Below are 23,181 nucleotides of genomic sequence, written 5' to 3'. Positions count from 1 at the left end.
TCTCAGTACTGAAATGTCCACTACAATGGTCAGTCCTTCCATCCACAGTTCAGTCTAAGAATTTGATAGTGGTTACATTTCTCCATCCTCATCCCTAAGATGTTTACCAAAAAAGGTTACCGCTTTGTTGGGGTGTCTGCTTTGTTGTTGTTGGAATCCCAGATTGCTCCTTTAATTAAAGTACAATATTTTATGGTATTAAAAAGCTGTTTGCTGAGTAATAAGTCCACAGTCACAAAGGAAGTGTATGTAGATCTACATGTTTTTAATCAACGCTCAACATTTCACCATGAAAATCATATTTTATGAAACACAGGAAAATGGTAAGACTTTGATCTTCAATACTTTGGTCTTGTTTATTCAGCAGCTTCTTTTCCCTGTAAGAAGAAATAAATAATATAATGTATCAGTAATAATAATGAACATGATCAATATATGGATAGAATATAATGGATCAAGTCTTTAGTGCTCAGTGCTCAGCTTGGATTTTAGATGTTGAAGTACTAACTGAATTACTCTCATTAGATTGTTTAGCCCTTCCTGAAATGTTCTTCTTAGAGATCTTCAATACAGTTGAGTGTAAAAGGTCTGTATTGACCTCTGAGAAGACTGAATCATAGGTGGTGTTGATGTGGTCATATCTGAACATGAGTCAGGTATAGGTTTAGCAGCAGTTCTGTACCTTTCCAGAGTCACGGGTCTTGGCTCTGAGCTTGTTGACCTGAGTCTCAGCGATGTCAGCACGCTCCTCAGCCTCCTCCAGCTCATGCTGAACCTTCCTGAACTTAGACATATGGCTATTGGCTGCTTCCTCCTGGGTGAGGAAAAGAGAGGGAGAGCAGAACATCAGCATTTAAAGTTTGAAACTTCAGGTAGCAAATTAATATTCTGTTTTTAAAGGTATTTAAAAATCTAAATACAAAAAAAGACAGCTTTAGGATAGCAATGTATACAGGGAGATCGATGATACAGCAGATGAAGTGAGTTTGCGGAATGGGGGATAAAACCGCTGCTTCCAGCGCTACCAGACCAGCCTCCAGCGCAGCAAACACTCAGAAATGTTGATATTTTCTTAAGCAATTACTTGTAATATCAATTGAGTCATTGATGACTGGTGTGCTGTAGCAACACTTCAACTAAACCACATGGAAATTACGTTTTGTAGGGATTTATTATTTTTTTCGGAGTATTTGACTAAATCTGTGACTCACCGCTTCCTCGGAATTCCTCTTGTAGGCCTTCACTTTCATCTGCAGCTTATCTACCAGGTCCTGAAGCCTGTTAACGTTCTTCTTATCCTCCTCAGTCTGTGGGAGAAGAGCAAAGAATCAATGTCAGTATAGTTTTATACATAAACCTGTCTGTGTTAGTGTCAAGTGTGTGAAGAATGCACTTTCTCTTACCTGGTAAGTGAGCTCCTTGACTCTGCGCTCATACTTGCGGACTCCCTTGACTGCGTCTACACCTCTTCTCTGCTCGGCCTCCACCTCAGTCTCGAGCTCACGCACCTTCGTGAAAAAAAGAAACGTAGGAATTTGTTTGAGGTGGTGAAATCAGACGTAACAACTATTTGTATAACAGAGGTATAGTCTTCTACTCAGTCAAGTCATTTTATTATTTTAATTGAGGGGGTCTGTAATAATAACATCAACTTTTCATTATCTGGGTCAGTGGTTCCCAAAGTGAAATTTACATTTCAATGTGTTTATGAATATTTATAGCAAGAACAGATTAAACAGCCAGGGATCTTTGGAAACTGTTTAGAGGGTGCAATACAGTACAATGCAATATTATTAATCCACAAATTATGTTATTAACTCTTAGATAAACAACGGGTCTGGGAGGCTTACAACTCAATTCTTCTTGTATTAGGAACATGACTATCCATGTTGTCATGCGTTTAGCAGTGTATGGTGCAGTACCAGTAAAGCGACTAGAGGCCGCCACTCGCATGTTATAATGTTGTGACATTGCTTCTATTATGGGGCTCGCGCCATGGCAGTTGAGAGAAGGTAGCCAAGTGAGCCAACAGCAAGAGAGAAGCACCGACATAAATACATTTGTATATCTTTATTTTGAAAGTAAGCGAGTTGAAATCACCATATTTAAGACGGTAATGTTTCTGGAGTGTGTACATATGTTTGTTAAGATGTTATGTTGTGTTTTCAGGTTTTATGAAATTAAAGTCTGCTAGCCTACAAGCTAATTCAGCCATTAGCCTGCTAGCTTGTAGCCCCGCATAGCAACGCTAGCTCCCCTAGCAACGGCCGGTGAATGAGACATAACAATAGAGAGATAAATTATTACTATGACATTAATTGAAAGAATGTATATTATATTGTGTGTTGAAATTTATTGTGAATTATTATTATTATTATGAATGAAATGGCAGATTAGAAGAAGTCTGCTGAGACAACAGTTTAAGCTTGAAGGAAGCAACTAGATGAATACATTTGCGTTTATTTAAAGGTTCTGCATCAACTCCACTAAATAAGTGTAAAATTGTTATAATTGGTTTTGTTGTGATCATAAATGCACTGTAATGTAAGCTTTAAAACTGCAACATTTTCTCTCTGATGCAAAGAGGGGGGACTTGAATGTTTTATTTCCCAGGGCCTGAGACTTGATTAGTCCAGTCATGCACTGCAGAAGTCATAGTAAATCCGAGTGGATGCTATTTTTATCCCACTTTAAAGTAGGAGTTGTGTTCTGATATTATGAGGGGGGTCCCTAATGAATTCGCTATCACAAAAGTGGTCCTTGCAACAAAACAGTTTGGGAACCCCTGATCTAGATGGGTTATTAAGATAAAAAGTAATTACAAAATGCTCCTGTGTATTTTTACATGGTCAAATACATTTCCAGCAATCAGTCTTTCAATCCACCTTAATCCCCCCTGCTGGTAACTCACCCTGGACTCCAGTTTCTGGAGCTGCTTCTTGCCTCCCTTCATGGCCAGATTCTCAGCCTCATCCAGGCGGTGCTGCAGGTCCTTGACTGTGACCTCCAGGTTCTTCTTCATCCTCTCCAGGTGAGAACTGGTGTCCTGCTCCTTCTTCAGCTCCTCAGCCATCATGGCCGCCTGGAATGGTAGTTTGTTTCATTTATGCACCAATCATAACATTCCCTCTGAGATCTTTGTTGTTCTTAACCAGCCCAGCTACCATTGGCCCTTAGGGACAAATAAAGATGATGTAATTCAAGGACTCACGTCAGTGATTGCCTTCTTGGCCTTCTCCTCTGCATTCCTGGCCTCCTGGACAATGTCGTCCACCTCGCCCTGCACCTGCACCAGGTCAGTCTCCAGCTTCTTCTTGGTGTTCAGAAGGCTGGTGTTCTGAAGAAGGAAACAAGATGATTTGTTTGACTCTCAAAAGAGCTTGCAAGTCACAAGACTGAAATTATGAAAATCTAAGGCAAGCACTGTCAAATTCCAGGTGTGTTTAAACTGTATGCCTTGTTGAGTTTCATTAGAAATGGCCTTTGATCCATACCTGGGAGTGCAGCAGTCCAACACGCTCGCTGGCGTCTACCAGCTCAGTCTCAGCCACTTTGCGGCCTCTCTCTGTCTGCTCCAGAGCAACTCTCAGCTCCTCGATTTCAGCCACCATCAGACCGTTTCTGCGCTCCACCATGGCTGCCTGCTCCTTCATGTCTTCTGCGACACGGACGGCGTCATCAAGGTGCAATTGGGCATCCTTGGGTTCACAATGACATACGTTCATTAGGACTTGTGGAAGTAGGGGTGATTCACAAACAAATCCCTAGCAATGTTCAGGTTTTTGAGCCTGCTGTCCCAGCCCCTTTACCTTGAGCTGTCCCTGGACGTTCCTCAGCTGTTTCTGGGCCTCAGCTGCCTGCCTGTTGGAGTGGCTCAGCTGGATCTCCATCTCGTTCAGGTCTCCCTCCATCTTCTTCTTCACCCTCAGGGCATCATTCCTGCTCCTGACCTCAGAGTCCAGGGTGCTCTGCATGGAGTCAACCACCCTCTGGCTGTTCCTCTTGATCTGCTCCATCTCCTCGTCCTTCTCAGCGATCTTCCTGTCCACCTCACCCTTGATCTGGTTCAGCTCCAGCTGCACACGCAGAATCTTGGATTCCTCGTGCTCCAGTGTTCCCTGGACAAACAGAAGCAGTCAGGCCAATTGTGTTCAATACATTTGGATGTAGGAATGAAATATATATGACTACAATAAACTCCAATACAGGGATCATTGGACTGTAGCTGGCGTTGGCTAGTGTAACACTGCTTTCCCCATCAAACAGCTGTAGTTTGTACCTCAGCCTCCTCCAGAGCGGTCTGGATCTCAGACTTCTCTGTCTCCACGGTCTTCTTGGCCTTCTCCAGCTCATGGATGCTCTTGCCAGTCTCTCCGATCTGCTCAGTCAGGTCAGAGATCTCCTCTGCACACACACACAGGAGCAGTTTAGACTTGGGGGATTTTAAGTGGATATGTCAATGTACTGAAGTTGACCTTGAATCATAATAACACTTAATTTATTAACAGCAAATCATCTTGCTAATCAAACATGAGCCAAATAGAATCGCTGTCAAATGCTCACGTTGCAGGTTCTTGTTCTCTCTCTTCAGAGTCTCCAGATGATCCAGAGCCTCCTCGTAGGAGTTCTTCATCTTGAAGAGTTCAGTGCTCATAGAGCGAGCCTCCTTCTGAGCTCCTTCCAGCTCAGCCTGGCCCTCCTCATACTTCTGCTTCCACTCTGCCAGAACCTAGGGAAATCCATGGGATTTTCATTAGAAGTCAAAGATGAAGAGATTTTAAATTAGAAATATGCAACAATTATACAATTGATAAAAATGATAGGTTTATTCATTTTCACCTTGTCAAAGTTCCTCTGCTTCTTGTCGAGGTTGGCGGCCAATGCGTTGGCTCTCTCAACATCTATCATGAGGTCCTCCACCTCTCCCTGCAGCCTCTGCTTGGTCTTCTCCAGGGAGGCGCACTTGGAGTTGGTCGCCTCAATGGTCTCCTCGGCATCCTGCAGACGCTGGGCCAGCTTCTTCCTATTGGACAACAGAGGGAGGTTTTAGGGGCTGAAACAAATGTTACAATACATTGTGATGTAACATTTTCTCAGAGCCCCCTACCACCCTCACCATCAATACCCTATATTTTAGTTTTTCTGTTGCGTGGGACTCACTTGGCCTCCTCCAGCTCCTCTGTGCGCTGGATGGCATCAGTTTCATACTTAGTCCTCCACTGAGCCACCTCACTGTTGGCCTTGGACATGCCGCGTTGCAGCTCTGCCTTGGCCTCCTGCTCCTCCTCAAACTGCTCCCTCAGGAGGTCACAGTCATGGCGGGCAGACTGGACACCGTGTGCCAGTGCGTTTTTAGCCTGTGAGAAAGAAAGACAAAGAGAGATTAGAGAGATAATCAAACAAATTATTGTCGAAGTCTCTGAGGGTGGAGAGACAGTAGGAGTCTCTGAGGATAGTGAGACAGTAGGAGTCTCTAAGGATGGTGAGACTGTAGTCTCTGAATGTGGCGAGATAGTAGGAGTCTCAGAGGGTAGCGTAGTCACCGTCTATATGAAGATATAACTCTAAACTCTGTGGACGTGGAGCCCATTTTGGGTCCCTTACCTTGACCTCCTCCTCAATCGCCCTCTTCAGCTCCTCCACCTGCTGGGTGAAGGCCTGTTTGCCTCTGGTCAGCTGAGACACCAGGGCTTCCTTCTCCTCCAGCTGGCGGCCAAACTCACCTGCAGGGACAGAGGGACATCTTGTAAATAGGGTCTCTGTTCTCTAAGATTGAAAATGTATTTTGAGGTATTGTAGGGCAATTGGGCAGTGAATGAATAGTACAGTAGAAACTGTGTGGATACAGCCCACAACACGTTTTGTTTTCTACTAAAGGAAAGCATTGTTTTGTTGTTCATTGTTGATGGTACCATTTTCTGTCAGGAGTCTGGCTCTCTGTCCGCTGATGTCGTTGACCTGGCGAACATTCTCATCATTCTTAGTCTTGAGCTCACTCAGCTGGTCCTCAAGAGTACGGCACATCTTCTCCAGATTGCCCTGTTAGTGAAACATGTTCCATCATAACTTTATATATGGGACTCCTGTCAACTTCAGTTCACTTGAATGGTTATGTAGTTGACCATCCTCAACACTGCTTGATCAAAACATCACTACTCACCTTAGCCTTGGCGACGGCCTCCATGTTGCTGGAGAGGTCATCAATCTCCATCTTGTACTCGCTCTTCTCCTTCTCCAGCTTCTGCTTGACGCGCTGCAGGTTGTCGATCTGCTCCCCGAGCTCAGCCACACTGTCGGCCTGCTTCTTGCGCAGAGCGGCGGCTGTGGCCTCATGCTGCAGGGTGGACTCTTCAAGATCACGACGCAGCTTCTGGAACTCAGCCTCACGCTTCTTGTTCATCTCAATCTGAGCAGCAGTGGCGCCTCCGGCCTCCTCCAGCCTCTCGCTGATCTCCTCAAGTTCCCTGGAGAGATCGGCCCTCTGCTTCTCAACCTTAGCCCTGGCAGCACGCTCAGCCTCAATTTCCTCCTCCAGCTCCTCAATACGGGCCTAGAACAGGGGGCAGGAGCAGGGGGGATGAACACTACAATACAGTTGAAACAATTGAACCTCACAAAATAATACTAGTATGTATATTTTGCATAAATGTGTTTAATACGAAGCCAGTTACACTAATATATTTAGTAGACAGTGTCCCATGCAGGAGCCAAAACCACAATGTTAAGAAACACCATCTTCCAACCTACTCAGCCATCAAAAGCCACCTGGAAAAATGTGGACTACCAGATTAATGTTTTTCAGGAAATGATTCAAGTCTGTGCTTTTCTGTACTGGAGCTTATATCCTGTACTGTACCTGGAGTTCCTTGATCTTCTTCTGCAGCTGAGCTCCCAGAGACTGCTCATCCTCAACCTTGCTGAGGAGCTGGGTGGTCTCAAACTCCTTCCTGAGAAACACAAACACGTTGACTGCAGAGTTGGTTTTGCTTTGATAGTGTAAAGGCAGAGGATCATACCATTCACTTTGCTTTTAAGAATCACATGCAAATGCTAATTCATAATTACACGAATTAGTCAAGAACAACCATTATAGCAGGTAATACTGCAGTCATTTGTTTGTGTTTACTTCTTGATTTTCTCATCAGCCTGCTGCTTGTCATTCTCCAGGTCCATTATGGACTCCTGGGCCAGTTTCAGATCTCCCTCCAGCTTTCTCTTGGATCTCTCAAGGTCCATACGGAGCTTCTTCTCTTGCTCCAGAGAACCCTCAAGCTAGAAGATAAAAACACATATATTGTTCAAATCTAAACAACTGAAGATAATATCATCTTACATACTATCATGACCAAAATGTCAAACTCCACTCACGTCGTCCACTTGCTGTTCCAGCTTGGTCTTGGCCTTGGTCAGAGTGTTGACTTTGTCCTCCTCTGCCTGCAGGTCATCCAGTGTCTGCTGGTGGGCCTCTTGGAGGGCTTTCTTCTCCTTGGTCAGCTTGGCAACACTCTCATCCATAGACGCCATCTCCTCTGTCAGGTTTTTAACCTGGAAATGGCCACAACATAATTTGTCTTTGGTCACTTCACCATAAAGGGGAGATATAGTTTGTTATATATTGCATTCAATTCATTTAGATTAGAACTGCATCTACAATTACTGTACTATATATTCAACACTAGATGGCAGTTTTCACCATGCCAGTGTACTGAATGGAAGTCATAAATGAGGGCGAGCAGAACATACAATGAATGTGGGGAGTACCCCGCAACTGAAATTCCACTATTTTGTCAGAATTGTTCTTGCACCCACAATACAACTTGAATTCCATTTCTGTTAAGCTATGTTTTGAGTTGATTGTTGTTGGTTAGACTGTCTATGATAAGACACAAGACCTTGTTTTCAGTGGCGTGCTTCTCCTTCTCCACTTTGGCCAGGGTGAGCTCCAGGTCATCAATGTCCTTCTTCAGCTCAGAGCACTCATCCTCCAGCTTCCTCTTCTTGGCAGTCAACTCAGCATTGATCTCCTCCTCATCCTCCAGCCTCTCGGTCGTCTCTTTGAGTTTGGCCTCCTGCTGGATCTTGCTCTTGATGAGCCCCTCGCACCTTTCCTCAGCATCGTTCAGACTCTCTCCTTCCTGGTTTCAGAACAGGATAAAAACAATCAGTGGCCTCACTTTGTGTATTGAAAGTCAGAGTAAATCAATTGAAATTCATGAAAAATATAACATTGGCAATAAAAATGTGTTAAACACATGCTTCATAGTGTGTTCATATGTGTTTGTGGGTTTGTATGTATGTCTGTGTGTGTGTATTTGTGTGTGTAGATGTGCCCTTATGAAGCTTGTTGCTTCTGTTCCTTCCTGGTTTCAGGAGTAAACAAATCAGAGGCCTCGCTTTGTGTATCAAAATATACTTTTTACTCAAAGGTCAGAGCAAATCAATAGAAATTCATGAGATATATAACATGAGCAATAAACAGGTGTGTTCATATGGATTTGTATTCACGTGTATGTAAATTTGCCTGTAATGATTGTTGTTTTTTCACTCACAGATGCGACTTGGAGTGCCAGGTCGTTCTTCTCCTGCGTCAAGGCCACCAACTTCTCCTCCATTTGCTTCTTTGTGGACAGAGCCTTGGCCAGGTCTGTCGTCATCTTATCATAGTTCTCCTTCATGTTGGCCAGCTCCTTCTCAGTCTCAGCGCTCTGCAGCAGGGGCTTGATCTTGAAGTACAACTTCATCCATGGCCAGGTTTTCACATTCATGAATGAGCGGATGTTGTACTGGATGGCGTAAATTGATTCTCTGGTCGACAGAAAGGACAGAGTGACATGGTGAGTGACATGCTTAAAGCTACATTCTGGGATTAGATGAATAACAAAACAGAACCACCTGCCACTGTTTGTTTACAGTTGAGGAATGGGGCCAGGGAAATGTAACCCCTCTTAAATTCATAGACATCGTCTAGATGCAAGGACTGACAGATCATTCATTCTAAGCTCAATAAGCAATTTATATACTTCAAGAATGAATGGGTAAATACCACACATTTTAATGCCAATTGAACAGCCAAATCCCAAACTGCAGCTATAAAGCTAGAATCCTTAGTTGCTACATCCATTTCTGGACTAAATGAATGAACCCAAAAGCTTTAGTAGACCATTATAAGATGTACTTTCTCATTCTGAACAACTCACAGCATATACAGTATGTAATCATAATGCATTAGATACAGGTGGTTGACAGAAAGCTTTGCCAAGATGTCTGCTATTCCTCACCTCCTCTCCATCATCTTGCTAAACTCTCTCCTCATGAGGAATCCACGGCTGAGAGCCTGGACCATGCCGACCAGAGTGGCCAGCTTCTCATCTCTCATCTCCTCCAGGACACCCAGCAGACCGGCTTTGAAGAACACCTGAGACACAGGTTAACATGGTCAATGGAACCACAGATTTTGACAGATAGAACGGGTTGAATCGAAAGAGGGGAACAACACCACTAGATAGATTTAAACAACATTAACTTTGCAATGGTTACAAACAAACCATGTGATAGGTTGTTTCTAAGTTGTTAGTTATTGTACAGTTGTAGATTAATAATGTACACAGATACAGATAACTGAAGCCATACCACTCTAACACAATGCACATGATAATGAGTTTAGTTTCTCCTCTATACTTGTGATGAATGACTGAAGAAAAACAGTACAATGTTTTTCCACCTTTTCCATTAGTTAAATGAAGAAGAAAGAACAAAAGGATGGATAGATCAACTGGAGAGGTTTTATATGGTACAGGTTTAAATTATCATTGAAGTTGTGTTTTGTTGTCTGCTTTTGCTGGGGGCATTTGACTGACCTTGGTGTGTCCAAACTTGTAATCCTCGTGATTCACATCAATGGAACCAAGCAGCTTCTCAGAAGCCTTCTTGTTGTCCATGAACTGGCCCTCAGGGATGACACTGGCATTCAGTACTTTGTACCTGAATGAGGAGACATTTTTAACATGTCAAGTTGTAATATGTTGGTTATATTACGTAAAAGGTAAGACTATTCTGATGCTGGGAAAACCCTTGGAGTGCGTGTGTGTGTGCGTGCTTGTGCATATGTACCTCTGCTTGAAGTCAGCATAGATGATTCTGCTGGGGAAGCCCTTTCTGCAGATCCTGATACCCTCCAGTACACCATTACACCTGAGCTGGTGGATAACCAGGAAGTTCTCCATCAGACCTGGTAAAACAAAACAAGTCTCTTTTAATACTCATAAACAGGTTAAAGATTGGGATTGTTAAAGTCACTGATACTGATACTGTACTGATAAGATGACATATTTAACTCAATATTTCCTGTACCTGGAGTCTTTGACTCGTTGGGGATCAGGCAGCGCACAAAGTGAGGATGAGTGCTCCTCAAGTTGGTCATCAGCTTATGTAAGTTCTCCTGTAAGAGGGTTACAAACCATTTTCTCAGACCGACTGTAATTTAGAATAATTGCACCTTTTGAAGGACTGAATATACACATTTCAAAAGCTCACCCTGAACTGGGAGGACACTGTCTGCATGGAACCACCCTTCTTCTTGCCTCCTTTCTTTGCTTTATCTGTTAAAATTTAGAAAAGTAAAAGATAACTAAAAAGTACATTTCCTAGAGCGGGTGGAATAAATAGAATAATAATAAGAGTATGTAAGAAATCTAGAGTGGTCTTGTCTTCAGCAAGCACACTAATTATAAACCAGAGAATCTCTGGTTAACTTCACAGGCAAATGCTGCCAATGTCATTGTGTAAAATAACACCTATTGTATGATTTGAATTAACCAAGTGTATGAATAAATCAACCTGGTGAAAACACCCTGAGAAATTGCTATACATTCAACGATTTTAAAGAACATTCGGTCTAAGTTATAAGTAGTGCTTAATTAAATAATTTGACGTGATGCTAGTCTTACCCTCGGGTGGGGGAGCAGGATACAGGGCAGCCAGAATTTTGACTGGGGACTTCTGGTACAGCTGACAAACTGAGTCGTTCAGGGGGTCCTTGTTCTTCTCCAGCCACCCAGTGATGTTGTAGTCCACAGTGCCGGCGTAGTGCACCAGGGAGAAGTGGGCCTCTGCCTTGCCTTTGGCAGGCTTGGGCTTTTCAAACGCCTTTGTTTTGCCAAGATGCTGGGCGTACAGCTTGTCCTTGAAGGTGGTGTCTGAAGACTTGGGGAACATGCACTCCTCTTCAAGGATGGAGAAGATGCCCAATGGCTTTACAAAAAGAGATGTATATCAAATTAGTGATATTTCCATTTAGGATCACATTTATTAATTTGGTGATTATATTATAGGATAATATTCCTTTAGGGACACATAATAGGAAACCTATTGAGTTCTCAACAGGCAGAGGCGCATATTAATGGGTGCCAAAGGAAGCCAGGCTTCCCACCAAAAATGACATATTATTTTATATCTTTCATCTCGTTTAGCAAGAGGCTGAATATATCTCCAGGTAAGGCATCCGAGCGAGCAAAACTACGCCACTCTTTCTCTGTATGTGTAGCTCTTCTATCTGATGCTGTCTGTCAAAACTAATATGATATTGTAACATTGAATATATGGGAAGAAGACAGCGAGCATTTGGCCTCCGTTGATATTTTTTTTATACAATAACTGAATCAGAGTTGATCTAAACCGAGTGAGCTAATCTGTGAATGGTCCTGGTGCACCAAAAAATGTCTGAAATGATGCCAGTTTGAATTTGGCTTCACATCAGTCCAAACATTATTGACAGAAAGAAAAACTTAAATTGTTGCATCTCATTGTTGTTGTCCTCCAGTGGATAGCTAGCTAGCTAAAATGGGCCCTTTCCTAAATTGGCCATGGATGGAGATATGGATTTGTACTCGTAATATTACTTAATTTGCCGTCCTGGCCAATGATTCTAACAGCAATTCTGATCCAACCATAAATTAATACATTGTTCTTTTGGTCTGAGAGTATGGAAGCTCAATATGTAGCAAGGTGTAGAAGGCGAATGTTAACTAGCTGGCTAATCGTAGCCCAGGAATGGAAGTTAGAATAGCAAGCAATGATTTTAGCCAGGTAGCCAAGGACAACAAAATTGTAAAGTGTGTACTGTATGACAGAGACTGTTTCAGCAACATGAAAGACAGGAGGAGGGCATTGGCATTCTCTACAAGTAGGGTGAGTCAACATGTTTTTTCTACTCACATAAATTAGTACCATGGACAGCCACATGATATTTAGCTGACATTGATGGGAATTAACTCGTTTTTGGAATATTTTAGTTGTCACTGTATTAGACTAAGCAGAGGTGATTTAATGATGTTGAACTGTTGAAGTTAAAATGGTATTGGAATAGTGGAGGGGGACAGCTCCTGTTTTCTTTGCGACTTGCAGTAACTCTCCGTGGTTCTAAGTCAATAGATGTTTAGTGGACCGAAAATGGCAGAAAGATGTACTTGACTGACCATGCTGTAGGTCATGTAACTGTTTGTGATATGCATTATGCTTTGTGGACTCCACAAGACAGATGTTGCTCTCCGGTTTTGTGTTGAAACAAAGGTGTGGTTGAATTTATTCTGCCGCTGTGTCTTCTTATTGTCTCGGGCTTAGGCCTATATATCATGGTGGCAAGGCATATAAACTAACAGGTTATAGAGCAAACAACGCAATTATCACAACACATAGGTTGTAATATATATATTTTTTTACTGCTTTGCTTCCCTAGTAATTTAAACGCTACGCCGCTACTGTCCGTTGTACCACAGTGATAATATATCACACAGCGCTCCATATGAGCTTTGCTGTTACGGTCCATTATAATCCTCACAGACAGCTTACCTTCTCAATAAGCTCAATGCAGGCAGCCAAGTCCATGCCGAAGTCAATGAAGGCCCAGACGATTCCCTCCTTCTTGTACTCCTCTTGCTCCAGGACGAACATGGTGTGGTTGAAAAACTGTTGCAGTTTCTCATTGGTGAAGTTGATGCACAGCTGCTCCATGCTGTTGTACTGTTGATGGAATTTTAAAAGGGATCATTTCATCATACAAGGTTGTAATCAATCTGAATCACAACTAATTGTCTTGTTCTGGTGTCATACTCACATCAAAGATCTCAAACCCGGCAATGTCGAGCACACCGATATAGAACTGCCTTGGATTCTTGGTGTCCAACATCTCATTGATACGGATGACCATCCACAAGAACATCCTCTCATAGATGGACTTGGCCAGAGCACTGACTGAGTTATTAACCTGCAATGATAATACCTCAAATTAATACATGAGATATTGACCATGTCTCGTGATAAGGTGAAACAAGCTTGGGAAAAACAAAAGCAATGCACTCCTCCCCAAAATAAATCCAGTGCTTAGAAAATGGTAGATGCTGTGTTTGGCTGCCTTACCTGAGGCACAGTCTGTCCCTTGGTCACATACTCGTTGCCGACCTTCACTCTGGGGTAGCACAGAGCCTTCAACATCTCAGCTGAGTTCAGGCCCAGCAGGTAGGCGATTTTATCAGCCACTGGAGAGAGAACCAACAACAACAGACTCAGAGACACAAGATCACTTGTTTCTGATGTCACACTGACAAAATAGTTTGGTTAACTTCTTTGTGGGTTAGATTTTGATTCACCCACATTTGTGGAGGTTGTAATTTGTTCTCCAAAAATGATCTCCTGCCTGACTTTCATGTGGCACTGTCTGTCTTCGGTGTTCTATTTCTATGTTGGGGAATGGGACTAATGTTCTACATATTGTATATCTATGAGTGGGACTCACCCTCTGTGCCGTCTGGCTCAGCCTGCTCCTCACGTTGCTTCTGCTTGAATTTCAAGTTTCCATGGTGCAATACAGCTCCTGTCAGCTTGTAGATGCCAACCTTCTCTTCATTAGTGAAGCCCAGGATGGTAATGGCATCCTGACATTAAAGAGGAAGTACAACAGTGATGAACTGAACGGTAGTTTGCTCAGTTACACTACAGGTCTGTGCTGCTCCCTGCAGAACAAATGGGATGGATAGATTTGACTGGCTTCTCTGTTCCACATGATTACGCTTGGCCAACACATTAGTAGATGGCAGCACAGTTCCACAGTTCCACAGGGCACTTAGTGGTGCTCTCTTGTGGAACGCACGAATGAGTTCCTTGAGACACACGCCTAACCCCTAACTAACAAGGCAAAAACATACATAAACATTCCCAGCTGCCACCAAGTTGGAATTGCACAGAGCATTCAGTGTGTTTCGTGGCCTTACCCATTCCCTATGTAGAGTTTGGTTAACCCTTTGTTTGACTCACATCTGTGGCATCCAGCTCTTCATTGTCGTTGATGCTGGCCACAGTGATCTGTCCCTGGCTGCACATGGGGAAGTCGTAGGGGTTAGTGGTGATGAGCGCCATTTCTGTTGACAACAGAGAACAGCTTGTCAGTTAAATCTCTTAGAATTCTGCTGTCCTACCTTTACAGTATCTCTCCCTCCTTTACTCAATAGATGGACTCAATAATACATGTAGTATACAATGAATAGCATCAGAAGAGGAGACTGAGACTTGTGGACTAGTGCATCACAGTGCATTACTTGATAGATTTTTCTGAATGTCTAGATGCCTTGTTACCTTGGATGTACTCATTGTAATAGTATTATTAGTGTGGATTATGAATATTTTTTATATATTCCATAGATGGGGGTGGGAATAATTTCCACTGGCGTACCAACTAGCTCAGGTTTGTGGCCTGTCATCATCTGGAAGAAGATGTGGTAGCCTCTCTCATCAGGCAGCTGGAAGGACACTCTTGACTTCTCCAGCAGGTCTGGGGGAGAGAGAGGGGGAGAATGACACAAAGAGAAAGAGTAGAGAGAATGAGAACGAGAGATAGAGAATGACACATAGAAAGTAGAGAGAGAGAGAGTGAATGAGAGAGAGAGAGAATGACAGATAGTAGAGAGAGAGAAAATGACACAAAGAGAAAGTAGAGAGAGAGAGAGTGAATGAGATAGAGAAAGAGAGAGAATGAGATAATTTGTTGGATATCATTACATTCAAATGTATCTGTGAATTTAGGAAAGCATTGAGAAACAATCAAAACCAACTCACATGTCTCAATGTCAGCTTTAGCCAGTTTGCCAGCTTGGAAGTGAATCCTGATGAATTTACCCTATAGTAGAGCATGGAGGTTAGAAATAGGTCAACAAATAAATCTAACATTATACTTTGATAGATCTCTTTAAATGTTACAGTTTGTTAGACAGATGTTGGATCTATTGATACAGATATAGGATCTTGATGTAGAATCCAGTTTGCTACAGCAGGGGGAAAAATCCTGCAGCAACAGGAAATGTGGATTATAAATAATGGATTTGATTCATTGTTTTTATTTTGTAGGAGTTGATGAAACAAAACTATTACAGCAAAACAAGTCTGACATTTTAAAGAGGAAATTGCAAACTTTAGAACCTTGAAAATACGACAAGTTAGAATTTCAAATTTTCAGCAATAAAAAACATCTTAAATGTGTTTAACAATAGGGAACTACTGAATTACATTTTTCCAATATAAGGTCACTTCCACAGTATGCTCTTCATACTTACAAAGCGAGACGAGTTGTCGTTCCTCACTGTCTTGGCATTACCGTAAGACTCCAGCAGAGGGTTAGCTGCAATGATCTGATCCTCAAGAGACCCCTGATTGAGACAAACACAAGTTGCTCAAATACTGGTAAGCTGGTAAAGTTTGTTTTTCTCAATAGCTTGAAACAGGATTCACCACTGGAAAAACAGTTTACACAGCCAACCAAACTGAAATGTGTTAAAAAGGCAAACATAAGAACAACTTACCTGCATTTTGCCAGGTTCTGCTTCCTTCTTGGCACCAGACACTGCAATGGTGGCAAAGTACTGGATGACACGCTTGGTGTTGACAGTCTTTCCTGCACCGGATTCTCCACTGGTTTATATGACAGAGAAAGACGGGTTTTCGTTACATGTTTGAGTGTCAGATTGGCTTTCACTAAGAAATAGCATAGAAAAATACACTGTTAACCTGTGTTCTGACATAAGTCTTTAACAAATACTCCTTCTCATCGACACGTTATTACACATAGCCTAATGCTCTAATCCATTCATATTGTCATGTATTTCATCACACCAAGTGGCCCAACTTATTACAATAGAAACACTTTCTCAAGTGACATTTTAGTAAACAACTTACGTAATCAGGACGGACTGGTTCTCCTTATCTGGAACCAAAAAACACATTGCTTATCATACTCAAAACAGATGGGGACATTATTTAATTCATAGCATCATCATGCATTTCATTTTGGAACATTTTCCATTCAAGGGTAGTGAGATCAGATTTTCCCAGCAAACTGTTCTAACCTAGACTAGAAAACAGTAGATACCTCTCTAAAGCATATTTTAACATCCATCTATCCATCCATCCATCTGTAAGCATTTATGGACATCCATCCATCCTTCCAATCATCTGTCCCTCCATCCATCCATCCATCCTTCCAATCATCTGTCCCTCCATCCAATCATCTGTCCCTCCATCCATCCATCCATCCATCCATCCATCCATCCATCCTTCCAATCATCTGTCCCTCCATCCAATCATCTGTCCCTCCATCCATCCATCCATCCATCCATCCATCCATCCATCCTTCCAATCATCTGTCCCTCCATCCAATCATCTGTCCCTCCATCCATCCATCCATCCAATCATCTGTCCCTCCATCCATCCAATCATCTGTCCCTCCATCCATCCAATCATCTGCCCATCCCTCCATCCATCCCTCCAATCATCTGTCCATCCATCCATCCATCCATGAGAGCTCGTACCAATCATCATGAACTGAAAGGCGTTGTCAGAGACGGAGAAGATATGGGGTGGAGCCTCCACTCTCTTCTTCCCTCTGTAGGCGTTGACAACCTCTGCGTCGTACACAGGGAGCCACTTGTAGGGGTTCACCGTGGCACAGAAGAGCCCAGAGTAGGTCTGGATGAAAGCATAATTAATTTAGGAGATTAACAAAGTCAGATGTACTTTTATCTGGATTTATGTGAGAATGTGGGTGTACTTTGGTAAAATGATGTGGGTCTACTGTTTTGATATTTTTAGTTTCTACCTTTCATTTATGTGTAGTACTGTATGTGTGTATTTATTATGTTCATGTATGTGTGTATTTATTATGTTCATGTATGTGTGTGTTTGTATGTGCAGGTTTCTTACATAGATCATCCATGCTGCATAACGCTCTTTGAGGTTATACAACACAGAGGCTTCATTCAGGTAGGTCATCATGGCCATGTCCTCAATCTTGTCGTATTTAGGGGGGTTCATCTCATAGATGTCTGCATCTTTGAACTCTTTTCCTTCCTGAAACAGTCAGAAATGTAGATTACACGCAAATCAAAGTGGACATGACTGAATGCTTTTTGCTCATTAAATACAAGTTGAATCATTTAACAAATGTATATCCACATTAATCCACTACTTAGTTATCACCCACTGACACATGACTGGTGATTCTTGTCGAGTCAACATTCTATGTCATTTTTAAAGAGCAGCAATAACATTGATGTGTTTGAAGGTTATATAATGTCTACAAAAAACAATGAAATGCTTCTTTATATATATTTTTTGTTAGTGATTTCTTATTGCCTATAGTCATTGTTTGAGTCATTTCAATGATTTTTCAAGAATTAGAGTAATTGCACAAACTTTAAACTTTTCAGATCAGGCTTACCTCCTTAGTGCCGTCAGGATTCGTGACTGTTACAGTACACTTCCCGTCGGCCCTGGCAGTGACCAGACCCTTAAGGTACAGCTCCACCTTGTCTGCCACATAGCAGGCGTTCTTTGAATCAAAGGGTGCGGCTTGTGCCTCCATCCTCTCCTTCTCAGACTTACGGAGGTATATGGCAGCCTTGCCGTAGATTTGCATCTCAGCGTCCGTACTCATGGTGACGGATAACTAGGAAAGAGATGAAACAAGAAACATTATTGACTCTGTGGTGCTTCCTCCCCAGTCAACAGAGTTAGGTGAGCAGTATCTCACAGAATAATCTCATCACTTTTTATGTGGAGACTCAAACCATGTCTCACCTTCTTTTCCCCCTCCTACAGATGAATGTGTACTTCTTGGAGGACCCTGTGAAATATGAGAGTGTTGTGAAAACCCACAAGTCTAAATCCTTATCATTTATCCCCTAAAGGGCTAGAAAACATTTAACTAAATCATTACAGCCATGTCAAATAAACTACAGGTGCAACTGATAACCTTCATTTTCCTAATGGCAACTCACTTTACTACAAATTACTACTAACTACTAACTAACTACTAACTTTCATTTACTACACATCCACACATTCTGTTAGGAATTCAAATAAATTCCCCTGAAAACCCAGTTACATTCTAGAACACCCTTTCAAGTGCAGGAGCACCACTGTTGACTGTAAATGGAAGTCACAGATTTAAGGTAAAAAATATGTCATTTTTATTTATTTTTTACTTATTAAACCAATGCCACTTGATTGCATATTGTCAAATCTTACAAGAGACATGCAGAACTCAATTCAAACAGTGCAGTTAGCTGCTGCCTCAGATGCTGAGTGCAAAGATGAGACAAATGTACAAATCTAATGAGGTGGAGAGAGTCTTACCACAGAGGAAGACGGTTTCTGACTTATGGATGCTGGGGCCTCAGCCTCCTTTATATCTGGTTGGAAGTGCTAACCAAGCAAAAGTTAATTATGGACCACTCTGGGAAAGGAAATGGATTGGATGAGAGACCTCTGTGTGTCTGTGTCTCACTAGCACCTCCCACTTCCAGGAGCACCACACTCCCATGACATTACTTTTTAATGTCATATTTGTCTCTGAATTGAATTTCACTGAACTTTACGTAAATGAGAGATGTCATTACTAATAATTATGACATTATCAAAAGTTTGATTCATCCCAATGTTACGTCTACTGAACCTCATATGCTGTAATGGACTGAGTACATATTTCCCCACTACAACTAAAATAGTTTTCATTAAATCTAATCTGACGTTATTTAGTTCCATTTTAGTGGCATTAATCCTCATCAACAACTTTATATATATGTTCACCTATTATTTCTATTATTTAGCTTGTACACACATCTGAACTGTCTCCTCGCCTCATGCTTGTGACGGAGTTGGCCGTTACCTCGTGCTTTGCTCAGTTTGATTTATCACCCTGGTGGAACCATATTAAATGAATAATATAAAGCTAGAACTGAAACATTTAGGCTTTCAATAACAGCTTATAAAACCGTTAAATCTAATGTGTTATTTATCTACAGAATGATCTAATGAATTCTGGAGGCGCTTTTATTTGTCTCACATTTCAGTTGGCTAAAACGGTCCAGTAGGATTCTTATGACTTACATAACTCCAGTACAGTATTTCAATAATCTTATCCACTCATATTGCTGACAGTGATATAACTGCCTCAAACTTTAATTACACTCTGAAGTTAACCGCTTAGCAGCTGAGCTGGCTTCAATAAAACTGATATAAAATGAATAGTTACAATAAAGTCATTCCTTTACATTTACAATACATTTATATGAATCCATTACATTACAGTGTTTATATCCTTCTAAAAGACAGCTCTAGCAACTTGTAGAGAAATTAGTTTATATAATTTTTAATACATGTAATTGAACAAGGTTCACATTCTTCAGTGTCGATCCCATCTCTTCTGCTTTCAAACCTTTGCATTCAAATCATTGTTTCAATGCTATTTTTGTCTAATATGGTGCAGCGAAATTAATCTTTAATAGAAATGTATTGTGAAGAACAGATATGACTGTCTGTCAGGTAGAACAGGGAATCACGTCAGCTCTATTTAATCAATTTCTATTTTTTTCCTTCTAATTTCTATCAGCAATGTTCAGAACATTTCACCTCCCTGAATACACCCTGTTTGTTCAGGTTCAGTGTCCACCCAGCACATCAATACAAGAAGCCCCATATCTGCTGGATCCACTAGTTGAGCAGGGTGACCATCTGGAACGACCCCATCAAGGCCTTTTCATTTCTTGGACTGTGCTCTCGTCTTCACTACAGCCAAGGTTTATTGTTTGGTATATCTGCCAACGCAGCCTAATTCTGGCACTGATACCACTGTTATTAGACAAGATATTTACTTGCCATGTTTGTGGGTGGAGGGAACATTAGCACCATGCAGACAGTCAAGTTATTTTAATGTGCTAAGATCTTGTGATAAGATCTTGTGATATATGACCTGTGTTTTTGTATTTGAGGGACATGTTTAGCTCCAAACTTTCTCTGGGCAGAAGTTACCCTCCGGGATAAAACTGACCTTAGATCAGTGTCAGAGGAATATGTACAGCTGTCATACCCAACTAGACAACTGTGCATTTTTTCCCAAAGACCTCAACTGACTTTACAGCCATGGTCTTCTCACAATGCAGTGAGCACTGTATCGAAATCAGGGCTGGGGTCATTCCAGGTCAATTCGGGAAGCGAACTGAAATTATTTCTCATTTAAAAGCCTTGTGAGTATTTTTCATGTCAGTTTACTTCCTGAATTAAATGAATTGTATTTCTTCCACTTCAGCACTAACATACTGGACTTGATGTTTTCTATAGAACCGACTGGTTTAGGAATTCTGCTGCCACCATGGCGCATTAGTCAGAATGCAATGAGGGGACGGAGATGACTGTAGGAATCCAGGTTTAGGGTATTAATTACACAGTGGAACAGGAAAACAGAGTTTATAGAGGAGGGTTTGGAACTGATGTTGATTAAGGTTTAGAGGTTGGAGTTGAGGCTTGTAAGGGAAACATATACAACACTCCTTCCGTGGCCTCCAACTGCTCTTAAACGCTAGTAAAACCAAATGCATGCTTTTCAACCGATCGCTGCCCGCACCCGCCCGCCCGACTAGCATCACTACTCTGGATGGTTCTGACTTAGAATATGTGGACAACTACAAATACCTAGGTGTCTGGTCAGACTGTAAACTCTCCTTCCAGACTCACATTAAGCATCTCCAATCCAAAATTAAAACCTATTTCGCAAACAAAGCGTCCTTCACTCATGCTGCCAAACATACCCTCGTAAAATGACCATCCTTCCGATCCTCGACTTCGGCGATGTCATTTACAAGATAGCCTCCAACACTCTACTCAAACAATTGGATGCAGTCTATCACAGTGCCATCCGTTTTGTCACCAAAGCCCCATATACTACCCACCACTGCGACCTGCTCGCTCTCGTTGGCTGGCCCTCGCTTCATACTTGTCGCCAAACCCACTGGCTCCAGGTCATCTACAAGTCTCTGCTAGGTAGAGCCCCGCCTTATCTCAGCTCACTGGTCACCATAGCAGCACCCACCCATAGCACGTGCTCCAGCATGTATTTCTCACTGGTCACCCCCAAAGCCAATTCTTCCTTTGTCCGCCTTTCCTTCCAGTTCTCTGCTGCCAATGACTGGAACAAACTGCAAAAATCACTGAAGCTGGAGACTCATATCTCCTTCACTAGCTTTAAGCACCAACTGTCAGAGCAGCGCACAGATCAATGCACCTGTACATAGCCCATCTGTAAATAGCCCATCCAACTACCTCATCCCCATACTGTATTTATTTATCTTGCTCCTTTGCACCCCTGTATCTCACTTGCACATTCATCTTCTGTACATCTACCATTCCAGTGTTTAATTGCTATATTGTAATTACTTCGCCACCATGGCGTATTTATTGCCTTACCTCCTTTATCATTTACATTACATTTAAGTCATTTAGCAGACGCTCTTATCCAGAGCGACTTACAAATTGGTGCATTCACCTTATGACATCCAGTGGAACAGCCACTTTACAATAGTACATCAAGATCTTTTAAGGGGGGGGGGGGGGGGGGGGGTCAGAAGGATTGCTTTATCCTATCCTAGGTATTCCTTAAAGAGGTGGGGTTTCAGGTGTCTCCGGAAGGTGGTGATTGACTCCGCTGTCCTGGCGTCGTGAGGGAGTTTGTTCCACCATTGGGGGGCCAGAGCAGCGAACAGTTTTGACTGGGCTGAGCGGGAACTGTACTTCCTCAGTGGTAGGGAGGCGAGCAGGCCAGAGGTGGATGAACGCAGTGCCCTTGTTTGGGTGTAGGGCCTGATCAGAGCCTGGAGGTACTGAGGTGCCGTTCCCCTCACAGCTCCGTAGGCAAGCACCATGGTCTTGTAGCGGATGCGAGCTTCAACTGGAAGCCAGTGGAGAGAGCGGAGGAGCGGGTTGACGTGAGAGAACTTGGGAAGGTTGAACACCAGACGGGCTGCGGCGTTCTGGATGAGTTGTAGGGGTTTAATGGCACAGGCAGGGAGCCCAGCCAACAGCGAGTTGCAGTAATCCAGACGGGAGATGACAAGTGCCTGGATTAGGACCTGCGCCGCTTCCTGTGTGAGGCAGGGTCGTACTCTGCGGATGTTGTAGAGCATGAACCTACAGGAACGGGCCACCGCCTTGATGTTAGTTGAGAACGACAGGGTGTTGTCCAGGATCACGCCAAGGTTCTTAGCGCTCTGGGAGGAGGACACAATGGAGTTGTCAACCGTGATGGCGAGATCATGGAACGGGCAGTCCTTCCCCGGGAGGAAGAGCAGCTCCGTCTTGCCGAGGTTCAGCTTGAGGTGGTGATCCGTCATCCACACTGATATGTCTGCCAGACATGCAGAGATGCGATTCACCACCTGGTTATCAGAGGGGGGAAAGGAGAAGATTAATTGTGTGTCGTCTGCATAGCAATGATAGGAGAGACCATGTGAGGATATGACAGAGCCAAGTGACTTGGTGTATAGCGAGAATAGGAGAGGGCCTAGAACAGAGCCCTGGGGGACACCAGTGGTGAGAGCACGTGGTACGGAGACAGATTCTCGCCACGCCACCTGGTAGGAGCGACCTGTCAGGTAGGACGCAATCCAAGCCGTGGGCCGCGCCGGAGATGCCCAACTCGGAGAGGGTGGAGAGGAGGATCTGATGGTTCACAGTGTCGAAGGCAGCCGATAGGTCTAGAAGGATGAGAGCAGAGGAGGGAGAGTTAGCTTTAGCAGTGCGGAGCGCCTCCGTGATACAGAGAAGAGCAGTCTCAGTTGAATGACTAGTCTTGAAACCTGACTGATTTGG

The 23,181-nt window shown here is 42.8% G+C and overlaps 1 protein-coding gene across 1 annotated transcript; it reads right to left on the bottom strand.

Annotated features, from left to right (window-relative positions):
- Positions 1–244: 244 nt before the first annotated feature.
- On the bottom strand, positions 245–18,697 carry LOC129847600 (myosin heavy chain, fast skeletal muscle-like). Its single transcript, XM_055915352.1, has 41 exons — positions 18,676–18,697; positions 18,118–18,163; positions 17,759–17,986; positions 17,242–17,388; positions 16,851–17,007; positions 16,219–16,246; positions 15,846–15,954; positions 15,600–15,692; positions 15,106–15,166; positions 14,723–14,821; positions 14,308–14,411; positions 13,790–13,928; positions 13,414–13,532; positions 13,112–13,261; positions 12,847–13,017; positions 10,947–11,250; positions 10,534–10,598; positions 10,351–10,438; positions 10,111–10,228; positions 9,858–9,981; positions 9,279–9,415; positions 8,550–8,805; positions 7,893–8,135; positions 7,369–7,545; positions 7,127–7,272; positions 6,857–6,947; positions 6,161–6,550; positions 5,913–6,039; positions 5,605–5,723; positions 5,161–5,357; positions 4,840–5,023; positions 4,564–4,729; positions 4,280–4,404; positions 3,810–4,118; positions 3,495–3,698; positions 3,212–3,337; positions 2,912–3,082; positions 1,404–1,508; positions 1,212–1,307; positions 683–814; positions 245–377 (listed from the first exon to the last, which is right to left on the bottom strand). Exons 3-41 carry the CDS (start codon positions 17,972–17,974, stop codon positions 357–359), a joined length of 5,814 nt encoding a protein of 1,937 aa, XP_055771327.1. The 5' UTR covers positions 17,975–17,986; positions 18,118–18,163; positions 18,676–18,697; the 3' UTR covers positions 245–356.
- Between the last annotated feature and the right edge of the window lie 4,484 nt (positions 18,698–23,181).

Source organism: Salvelinus fontinalis, unplaced genomic scaffold, assembly GCF_029448725.1.
Source record: "Salvelinus fontinalis isolate EN_2023a unplaced genomic scaffold, ASM2944872v1 scaffold_0891, whole genome shotgun sequence".
NCBI classification, from domain to species: Eukaryota; Metazoa; Chordata; class Actinopteri; order Salmoniformes; family Salmonidae; genus Salvelinus; species Salvelinus fontinalis.
The sequence above is the reverse complement of the archived record's forward strand: the minus strand, read 5'-3'. Positions and strand labels throughout refer to the sequence as shown.